This window comes from Quercus suber, unplaced genomic scaffold (assembly GCF_002906115.3).
Source record: "Quercus suber isolate HL8 unplaced genomic scaffold, Cork oak 2.0 scaffold_759, whole genome shotgun sequence".
Taxonomy (NCBI): domain Eukaryota; kingdom Viridiplantae; phylum Streptophyta; class Magnoliopsida; order Fagales; family Fagaceae; genus Quercus; species Quercus suber.
The window spans coordinates 210,351-222,139 of NW_027070195.1; the positions used below are offsets into that span (position 1 = coordinate 210,351).

The window sequence follows — 11,789 nt, forward strand, 5'->3', positions numbered from 1 at the left end:
GTGAGACTTTTCAGAAAACTCTAATGATTGCTCTGTTCAACGAAAACCAGAGAGATGATTTAGATAACAATGTCAGATTTTCTAAGAGAAAAATCACAAAAACCTTTTGCAACAAACCCCAGGAAAATCAAGAAAACCCAAACAGAAAGAGGAAATTAAAAAAGTTCAAATAAAAAATCACCCAACCTCTAAAACCCTTGAAAACCTCGGAATCCCATCACATAGTAATATTTGAAATTCCCAAACTTGAAAAAACACAAAACCTTTTTCTAACAAACCCCAGAAAAATTCAAACAAGAAAAATAAAGAAAACCCAAAAATATAGAACCAAAAAAAAAAATTCAAAAAAAGGAGTAGAAATTTTCTTTAAAATTAACGAACCTCTCAGTCTTAAAAGAGTAAAACCCCAATGACAATGATTGTAAACTTGTAATCTTTCTTTCCCCACTTTGGAATCAAAACCGCTTGCATTTCAGAAAGAATATAGATAAGGCTTTTGTTATGTGAATCAATGTGAGTGAGAAAGAGATTCTGAGAGCTTTTGTTTTGGTTTCAGGGAGAGAGTGAGTGAGGAGTGAGGCATATTTATAGTCTTCCCTAGATGACCTGTTATGTGTGGTTAAGGAGAGATCTTAGGGTTTTTATTATGTCGTGGCGTTTTCTGGACCGCTTGATTTTACTTAGTATCGCTTTCTTGACTACTTTAGTTAAAATCAATAGTACTAAATACTAATAATAATCCAAAACCGAAACGGTAAAGAAGAACTTTCCAAAACCAAACGGAAAAGAACATTAGGATCTGTTTTGTAGGATAATTTTTGTTTTTCTTTTTTAAAGATGAAAAAAATTTCAAAAAATTTGAAATTGAGATTAGTTTTCAGATAATAATTTTTATATTATACGTGTTTAGCTTTCATTTGAATAATTTTAAAAATACTAGGAAAAAAATTGTTTGGAAGCACTACAAAATATGCTGGTCTATAGACATGTTTTTTTTTAGCCACGTTTACAAAAACGCGGTTATAGCTAACCTATAGTTGCGTTTTTTAAAAAGTAAAGTGTATAATCTATAGATTGCTATAAACTTAGTTGTAGATTACGAAGTACTATAAACTTGGTTTTAGTCAATAACTCTCACTAAAAAAATTAATGCAGCTTATATATTTTGAAAATCTAATTATTGGATTGTATGTTCTCTATGTTCTTAGGATATGGAAGATTTCTAATGAACTAATAAGTGCTTTTTGAAAGTGTTAGGGGTATTTTTATTACCGTAACACATATCATGTTTTGATAAACTAGAGGTCTAGTTTGAATAATTTTGAAGTAATCAAATCCGGTGCTCACATCAATGGGTTAGTCATTGGGCACTGTCAATGTATTTTACCTTAGGCAGTAAATCATAATGAGTGATGGAAGTTAAAAAAATAACAAGGAAAATAATTTTCTCATATTTGAATAATTTAGGCTATGAATTAAGCATATAAATACATGTAAGAAAATACATTAGGCTATTATTAGGAAGGCCAATAAATATATTTAATGGGATTAAATGAATAAATTCATCCATGCCTAGGCAAATTAATATATAGTAGAAAATCTAAACTGTGGGGAACTTTGTAAGTTAATTAACATCTCTGCATGCACAAATTGCTTAAGGGTTTAGGGAAGGAAGGTCCAAGTTATTGGCTTAGAAGCATATTGAAACTATTAAAAAAAAAAATAATAAAAAGGTTAAAAATCTAGGCTAATAAATGAATTCAGCAACATTGTACGAAAATGTGTTGCAGTTATCCCAAAAGTGGAACGCAACCATTAGGCAGTGGAGAATTGCAGGCTTCTTGGGAATGTTGCAAAACTAGTCTTATAGCGATTAAGACAATCCGATTGATTTGGCTCTATTTGGTTTGATTTCCAAATGGGAATTATGCCTCTTGAACTTGCTAAACGTGAGATATCACGAAAATAAGCAATAATGGAGATCAGATTGGCATTTTTTTGGGTGAAATGAGCAATAGTTAAAAACATACTTTTTTTAGCAAATATAAGGGGGTTTTCTGTGTATTTTTAGGTCATTGTATAGCGTGTTATTCATGGACTCTCGTGTTTTAGAGGTTCACTAAAAATATTTGCAAGATTTTCAAATAATTTGATAGGTGAGAAAAATACTTTTATGTAGTAAGTCATTGAGATTCCCCATGTATCTCCTTCTCAAAAAATAAAGATTCCCCACGTAACTTAGCTTGTGCACTGCGTATCTCTCATGGGCCCCCACGGGTTTGCAAGCATCCCAAGTGAGTAGACAATTTAGACCCCCTTGGTTGATTTTAGTATAACTAATCAATTTTTCACATTTATGAATTCACATCGATTTCTAGTAAATTATCCACAGTAAATATGTCACCAACAATAATGAAAGTGCAGTAAATTAAATAACACCATCAACTAGTGACAAAGCGGAAAACTTGTGGACGAATTCAAATGAAAAACAACTATGAGGTTTATCCTAATCTCAAGAAAAATTTTACCATTTAGAATCAATTTCTATTACGATCCAAGTGTTCCACATGGTTAAGTACTACAAGAAAAATAAAGAAAACCCAAAAATATAGAACCAAAAAAAAAAAAAAAAAGGAGTAGAAATTTTCTTTAAAATTAACAAACCTCTCAGTCTTAAAAGAGTAAAACCCCAATGACAATGATTGTAAACTTGTAATCTTTCTTTCCCCACTTTGGAATCAAAACCGCTTGCGTTTCAGAAAGAATATAGATAAGGCTTTTGTTATGTGAATCAATGTGAGTGAGAAAGAGATTCTGAGAGCTTTTGTTTTGGTTTCAGGGAGAGAGTGAGTGAGGAGTGAGGCATATTTATAGTCTTCCCTAGATGACCTGTTATGTGTGGTTAAGGAGAGATCTTAGGGTTTTTATTATGTCGTGGCGTTTTCTGGACCTCTTGATTTTACTTAGTATCGCTTTCTTGACTACTTTAGTTAAAATCAATAGTACTAAATACTAATAATAATCCAAAACCGAAACGGTAAAGAAGAACTTTCCAAAACCAAAACGAAAAAGAAAATTAGGATCTGTTTTGTAGGATAATTTTTGTTTTTCTTTTTTAAAGATGAAAAAAATTTCAAAAAATTTGAAATTGAGATTAGTTTTCAGATAATAATTTTTATATTATACGTGTTTAGCTTTCATTTGAATAATTTTAAAAATACTGGGAAAAAAATTGTTTGGAAGCACTACAAAATATGCGGGTCTATAGACATGTTTTTTTTTAGCCACGTTTACAAAAAACGCGGCTATAGCTAACCTGTAGTTGCGTTTTTTAAAAAGTAAAGTGTATAATCTATAGATTGCTATAAACTTAGTTGTAGATTACGAAGTACTATAAACTTGGTTTTAGTCAATAACTCTCACTAAAAAAATTAATACAGCTTATATATTTTGAAATTTTGATTATTGGATTGCATGTTCTCTATGTTCTTAGGATATGGAAGATTTCTAATGAACTAATAAGTGCTTTTTGAAAGTGTTAGGGGTATTTTTATTACCGTAACACATATCATGTTTTGATAAACTAGAGGTCTAGTTTGAATAATTTTGAAGTAATCAAATCCGGTGCTCACATCAATGGGTTAGTCATTGGGCTCTGTCAATGTATTTTACCTTAGGCAGTAAATCATAATGAGTGATGGAAGTTAAAAAAATAACAAGGAAAATAATTTTCTCATATTTGAATAATTTAGGCTATGAATTAAGCATATAAATATATGTAAGAAAATACATTAGGCTATTATTAGGAAGGCCAATAAATATATTTAATGGGATTAAATGAATAAATTCATCCATGCCCAGGCAAATTAATATATAGTAGAAAATCTAAACTGTGGGAAACTTTGTAAGTTAATTAACATCTCTGCATGCACAAATTGCTTAAGGGTTTAGGGAAGGAAGGTCCAAATTATTGGGTTAGAAGCATATTGAAACTATTAAAAAAAAAAAAAAAAGGTAAAAAATCTAGGCTAATAAATGAATTCAGCAACATTGTACGAAAATGTGTTGCAGTTATCCCAAAAGTGGAACGCAACCATTAGGCAGTGGAGAATTGCAGGCCTCTTGGGAATGTTGCCAAACTAGTCTTATAGCAATTAAGACAATCCGATTGATTTGGCTCTATTTGGTTTGATTTCCAAATGGGAATTATGCCTCTTGAACTTGCTAAACGTGAGATATCACGAAAATAAGCAATGATGGAGATCAGATTGGCATTTTTTGGGTGAAATGAGCAATAGTTAAAAACATACTTTTTTTAGCAAATATAAGGGGGTTTTCTGTGTATTTTTAGGTCATTGTATAGCGTGTTATTCATGGACTCTCGTGTTTTATAGGTTCACTAAAAATATTTGCAAGATTTTCAAATAATTTGATAGGTGAGAAAAATACTTTTATGTAGTAAGTCATTGAGATTCCCCATGTATCTCCTTCTCAAAAAATAAAGATTCCCCACGTAACTTAGCTCGTGCACTGCGTATCTCTCATGGGCCCCCACGGGTTTGCAAGCATCCCAAGTGAGTAGACAATTTAGACCCCCTTGGTTGATTTTAGTATAACTAATCAATTTTTCACATTTATGAATTCACATCGATTTCTAGTAAATTATCCACAGTAAATATGTCACCAACAATAATGAAAGTGCAGTAAATTAAATAACACCATCAACTAGTGACAAAGCGGAAAACTTGTGGACGAATTCAAATGAAAAACAACTATGAGGTTTATCCTAATCTCAAGAAAAATTTTACCATTTAGAATCAATTTCTATTACGATCCAAGTGTTCCACATGGTTAAGTACTCTATGTATATAAACTCTTGGGCACCTTCCTTACAATTAGCTGGTTTTCAATTATGAGTTCTACATATGGGTTTATATTATTTGGTACAAGAAGCAGCCACCATGTCGAGTAATTGAGCATAACTCATTGGGTATGGGATCAAATAAGTTGTAATTTTGTGGTCAAATCTTGGAAGGGATGACCTAGAAGCTAAATTAAATTGCCTTGCTAAGTCATTGAATAACTAATAGGTGAGTGTAGTTAAAAAAAAAATTAAAAAAAAAAAAGGCTACCATCGATTTAGTGTAGATAGTGTCAGCCGTCATACGTGGACGTCGATTATGGAACTTGATGGTATGTTTTGATCCAAGTGTCCTACATTGCTTAAGTGAAAGTTTAACAATGTGTATATAAGCTCTTAAGCACTCTTTATTTGCAAGCCGGTATCAAGAATAAGTTCTACCTATAGGTTTGTATCGAAGTCTTATAATTGAGATATACCCAAATCCGTAGTTTCTACCCAATAGATACTTACAAATTTGACAACACAATATATTCCAAGCTGCTTGAACTCTAATTTAAAAATCTCCCACGAAACACATCTATGACTTCGAGGACCGCCTTAAAATTTTCTTCTTCACTGCAAAGGAATAAGGATGGCTTTGTGACTTTAGCTTTGATCGCCAACTTGAACAATTGCTCTTCAAATTTACTTGTTGCTGACTTAAATGATTCGCTCGAGCGAATATTGGTTTCACTCTACCAAAACTGATCTTTTTCTTCAATTTCTTCACCACCTTCACAATCTTACATAACTTTCATACAATGATTAAAATACTAAAACCATCTCCACCATTCATCAAAAAGCAAATTAACAGACGATATATGCGAATTTTCACATTAAACATTTAGGCCTAAAGGCTTCTTAGACTGTTCATGGGGCCTTATCTAACCAGCTGTACTAGTGAACAGCTCTTGCGCAAATGAAATGCAGGAGTGTGGAATAAGCCTTATTCAATATATCCATTCCTTCAAAAGTACTTTTGTATATACGACTAAAATGCCCAAATATATACTATTTAATCCAAAAAGAAGATAGTCCTATGCAGCTAATAGCGGCATGCGTGTTTTCCACAAAAAAGGAAGCAGGAGGGTCCAGGGAGGCAGGACAAAGCAAAACAAAACAACTATTATAACCAAAAAAAAAAAAAATGTAAGCAAAGCATAACCAGAAGGTAAGTATCAGAAATTATTAATTCCTCCGTACACATGAGATGAAAGCATAACCATGCAGGTAAGTAATGGATAATTTTTATAAAAAAAAAAACGTTTATCTGCCTGTACAGCCCATCACAGTCATAAAGAACTTCCAAAGCAAGCAAAGGTGTTTAACACTGTAGAAATGCATTTATACTTTTCCTTTCTCGATTAAATTCACCTTTTCTTTTTTCTATATAAGTCTCTAAGCATTGGAAGTGAAGGAGAAACTATCAGTTTTTTGTTACTTCTATTCAAAATCCATGAAGTCCTTACAAAATTTCTTGTCTCCATTATAACATTTTTTTTCATTGTAGCTCTTCTTGTAGGCTCTTAACGACAACTAATTCAGTGTAGCTGGGGCAGGGACTAAACTATATATTCAGGTTTGCTTACTGATTTTGACTTGAAATTATCATCATCATTATTGTAAACTTTCTGTGATATTTAGTGCTTGTTTTTTTAACACCATCTTTGTGTGTTCACATATTTGACATTATGTCTGGAAGCTTTATCATGTTTTAAACTATTAGCTTACATTTACATAGCCGTATAAATCTAGGAAGTAACAATTAAAAAGCACTTCAGAGACCAGTGGCCATTCAAATTTTATTATCTGGAAGAAAAAAAAAATTTTACCCTTGCATTTTGTCTCAATTTGTGGCCTTGAAATAGACTAACTATAGGAAAGGATTGAAAAATATGCAGCGCCTTGAATATGAAGGCTAAAGTTGGCCTTGCAATGAAATGTGTAACCCAAACTCATTAGCTGTTACATTAGAGCAAAGATTTAGTACTTATTATTGAGCATGATTAGTATTTCTAGTTCCATATGCGAGTTAACCATGGAAATTAGATTATAATTGTATCTTTGCATTCAGTTTCCTTTTGATAATGCGCTTTCAAATTACACATTTTTAAATTACAGCTTCCTTACAATTTTTTTTTTTGGGTACAACTCCAAACGATTTCATTCCCATTGAAGAGGGTGACGTGTCATAAAATTTTGAACTATAAAATATTAACTTATTGCTTAATTTAAGCACAGTTATGTAATTGATAAATTGTGATAAGTTAGTGCCTCATCAAACTTCCTGGGCCACACTTTTTTATGTATACTAATTATATTATTTATGAATTTAATTCATTCAAAAAAGGAATCTATGAGGATATATAATTTTTAAATTTCACTTTACTTAATACCTTATTTTATTTGGGAGATAGAAAAGTGAATGGATAGAAAATATTGTATAAATTTATTATCATGCCCCTATTTTATAGCTTTTTTTTATAAATATTTTATAAAAGAAAAAAAATATTGTTAAAATAAAAAATATATACAAAATAAAATAATAATAAAAACAACCCAAACGTTCAATAATGAAGGAGAAAAAAAAAAAAAAAAAAATAACATTACTTTAGTTTAGGGGATGGGAGAAGGGGTAGACAGGTAAATTTCATCCAACCTCTTCTCCTCCCATTTTCACTTCAATTTAGGGAGGCTAAAAAGTGGTGGGCTTGGGCAAAAAACAGTGGACCCCATCATTTTCTACCCCCCAAATCACTCCAACCAAACACCTCTCCCACCCAACATTTCTCATATTTTCTCTCCTCCATTTTTCTATCTCCAAACTTTCACCTCAACCAAATGAACCCTAAATAGTATTGCACATACGAACTAAAATAATATTTAATTTATATTTTTTGCTTGATTGTCTATCATGCAAAAAGATACTTACCTATTAAATGGTTTAAATTAAACCATGGTTTTAAAAAATTGGAACGATCAAAGAACTAGAAAATGGACCGATTTTCAATTTTTGCTAGTTTTTTGGTTTTTATCAAACTAGTTTAGGATTTAGTTCCCGGTAGAATTGGCTGGTCTAGTCCAATTTTAAAAAAGTGGTTTAAAAAATGACAATCATCTGGATCTTTTTCACATAAAAAATCTAGTCTTACATACGATCATATAACCTAAGTAATTTTTTTTTGTTTAGTTTTATTTTAATCATTTATTTTTAATTTCAATGATATTTATGGAATTTTTTTCTAATATTTACATAAAAAATTAATTAAAATAAGCATCACATAGTACTGTTAATTACTTAGAAAATCACACCTAAATCTAGCCCTTGATATTGTCAATGAAATTTATTTAAAGGTTTTTATACACTAGTCGATAATTCGTATAGTGCATAAAAAAGTTTAACATAATATTACTTTTTATCTTTTATATAAACTTACGTCCAATATGAAATTTGATAATTAAGAAATATTAATCAATAAGTCTAAAGGCACAACATTATTCACACAAATTTCACAATTATATAAGTCTAAAGTTATTAATGGTAAGTAATAAAGTAGTGTCAATGGTGGACCTATATAAAAATTAAAATATTTTTCAGCTCAACTGTTGAGAGATTTGTTATGAAAACTATTGTGCTTATAGCATTACTTAGTTATTAATAGATATTAGACACTTATTATGATTGTTTTTGTACATAGAATTATATATTCAAAGAAATATAATTTACCAAGATTTTAATGAAGACTCTAAATATAAAGTAGAATTTGAATTCTAATAAAGGGCCGGTCTAGATTAATTGAAAGCCCTCTAAAGTAAATATTATGAGGACACGAAGCATAGAAGCATTTAATCCATACACGAAGTTCAACATTTAAGACTAAACAATCTAATATAATAAAATTCTTAAACTAAGTTAGAGATATTTACATTTTATGAACATATGTAATGTAATAGTTTAGTAGAATGTGACAAAATGAAACGAAAAAAAAAAATAGTTTCATATAAGACCCACATAATTTGCTAATTGATAATTGATAAAAAATTATTAAAAAAATAACAAATTTACAAAAGTATACAGATTATATAGTGCATAATTTATGAACAGCCGTGATAGTGTAGTAAAATGTGACAAAATAAAAAATAATAAAAATGAACTAGTGTTCATAGGATGCCCATGGGTGATACACAATTATCAAAAAAAAAAAAAAAAGCATTTTTGGATTCACATATATGCAAAAAGATACATAGCAATTCACATATATGCCCATGGGTGATACGTTAACATTAATTGCAATTCTTTGATATAATCGATTTATAAGCTGGGTCGATCAAATATATTGATAAAGCTATCACAAATTTTATTATATAATTCTTATAAATTGATGAGTTATTAATTATAAAAAAGGAAATTAAGAATTTGTTTATATATAATTAAATTGACATCAATCACTTTTATTGTTGAAAGTCTTCAATGATGTAGTTTAATTTGTAATAATTTTTTACATTTCCTACACTTATATAGGGTTTGTTTTAAAATTAAGAACTTTGCCAAAAGTTTTAAGTGATTAAATTTTATCATTCTTTCTTGCAGAGTTTCTATTATTTGTCAAAAGGAGAGATCATGACACTGGGCGAAGATGATCTTTTTAGCTGGTTAGACTTATGGGGTGACTGGAACATCGAAATGGTAATACTAGTGAGCCTTGCCTTGCAAATCTTCCTCACTCTCTTCGGCAGCCGCAGAAAATACATTACTGGCTTTTGGATAAGATTCACACTATGGTCATCTTACTTGATGTCCAATATTATTGCAAAGGTTGTCATAGGCAAGCTCACTGGCTTAGATACTAAGGACCTTCCTCACCGTGAACTGAAAGGGTTATTGGCACCACTTCTCTTTGTGCAAATTGGAAACCCAGATAGCATAACTGCTTACTCAATAGAAGATAATCGTTTGGGATTGAGGCAATTACTTAGCCTACTCTTCCAAGTTGGTGTGGTAATTTGGATCCTTGTTCGCTTCTGGAATAGTTCCTCTCATTTCTCATTTCTTTTCGTGCCAATGTTTGTGGCCGGTGTAGTTAAGTATGGAGAGACAGTATGGGCACTGAGGACAGCACTCACTGGTGAATCTGGCATAACCATTTCAGAAATTGATCAAGAAGAAAATGTTCCTGCTTTATTACGACAATTACCAGAGAGAGTTCCTGGTGTGGAATTGATCTTAAAGGCATATTATCGGTTTAGCTGCTTGAAGCCTCATCTTGAGAATTGGCTCTACAAGCCCTTATATGAGTCTCTTCAATGGATGTCCATTGATGCATATTCAGCTGAGGATATCTTCAGAATTACAGATTCTGAACTTGGCTTCATGTATGATGTGCTCTATACGAAGGCGCCTATTATATACACATGGCAAGGCTGTATTCTTCGTATCATCAGTTTCCTAAGTTTAGTTTCAGCATTAAGTGTATTTGCAATATTTTCTAACACAGCCTCCGATAAAATTTCACGTAAAGATCTTGTATTTACCTATCTGATGCTGATTGGAGCAATTATACTAGAGCTTTATCAGATCATACTATTACCTTTCACAGAGTGGGCAATTCTCAAAATGATGAGGTACCATAACATGCCTCTGGTGATGAAATGCTTGCGAGCTCTTGGCCCAAAGTCAAGTAAGTGGAAAAGATGGTCCAATTCGATGGGACAATTCAATCTGTTGAGCTTTTGCCTTCACGACAAGCAGTTGAAATATAGTAGGATCATCAAGTTTCGTGGCATCGACATGGAGCTCAGAAAGACTGGGAATAGGACACGCGTGGAATTCCCTAAAGAATTGAAAGAACTGATTGTGCATGAAATGAAAGAGGTGGACAGTGCAAGAAATTCAAAGCCTATCACACACAGAGGTCAATGGGCTCTTGAAAGGTATGGATGCCTCAACAATGAATTCCAATGGAGTGTCAAGAGAGATTTCGATAAGAGCATTATCATATGGCACATTGCAACAAGCATTTGCTATCATTCAGATGTTCAATATAGCAATGCAAACTCTCAAATTGAAATGGGTAAGTTGTTGTCAAACTACATGATGTATGTTCTAGCAATGCGCCCTCACATGTTTTGCACCACCACAGCAAATATCATATTCCAACATACCTACACTAAACTCATGATACTTTTAAGAACTAGACCATCCTTAGTAAAAGATGAGGGAGAAGCCTGTAAGATATTCAGGATGGAAGAACTTCCCAAAGAATCAGACTCGGATAAAGGAAAGGAAACCATGGTCACATCTGATTGGCATGTGCTAAAAGATTCACAAAGACTCGCCTTGAGTTTGATGAGCAGGGAGAACAAATGGAACATCATTTGCAGTGTGTGGGTGGAGATGTTGTGCTATGCGGCAAGTAACTGTCCAGTGGATTACCATGCTGAACAACTAAGGCGAGGTGGAGGTCTGATAACTCATGTTTGGCTTCTCCTAGCTCACAAAACAGATAAGTTCTATACGAGTGATTAACTATTTGTTTGCTGTAATGGTATTTTAGCAATCTAATCTTGCACACACAAATTGAAACCTTTGACTCAATTGGCTCCAATAAAATCCTATCAAAAATAGGATAAGAATAGCTTTCTTTTGGGGACACACCAAGCCAATTGAGGATGGATTAATGCTGAGGATTTGATTTCTGGTTTTATTTTTTAATTTAATGTAATTGATTAAATTATTTCTTTCCTGATTTGTTGTAACTCTAAAAACCCTTCTTAAAGGCTCTAGAAAATAATTGTGATATGTTGAATTTGATGAACAATATTAAATTAAGACTTTTTCACTTGCTTGATGTGTTAATGATTCCAAGCAATCTTTGGTTGTGAAACA

The 11,789-nt window shown here is 31.8% G+C and overlaps 1 protein-coding gene across 1 annotated transcript; it reads left to right on the forward strand.

The window, feature by feature from the left end:
* The first annotated feature begins 6,325 nt into the window (after positions 1 to 6,325).
* LOC112009406 (uncharacterized) lies at positions 6,326 to 11,789 on the forward strand. The gene is made up of 2 exons (XM_024041739.2): positions 6,326 to 6,482; positions 9,495 to 11,789. Exon 2 carries the CDS (start codon positions 9,525 to 9,527, stop codon positions 11,427 to 11,429), a length of 1,905 nt encoding a protein of 634 aa, XP_023897507.1. The 5' UTR covers positions 6,326 to 6,482; positions 9,495 to 9,524; the 3' UTR covers positions 11,430 to 11,789.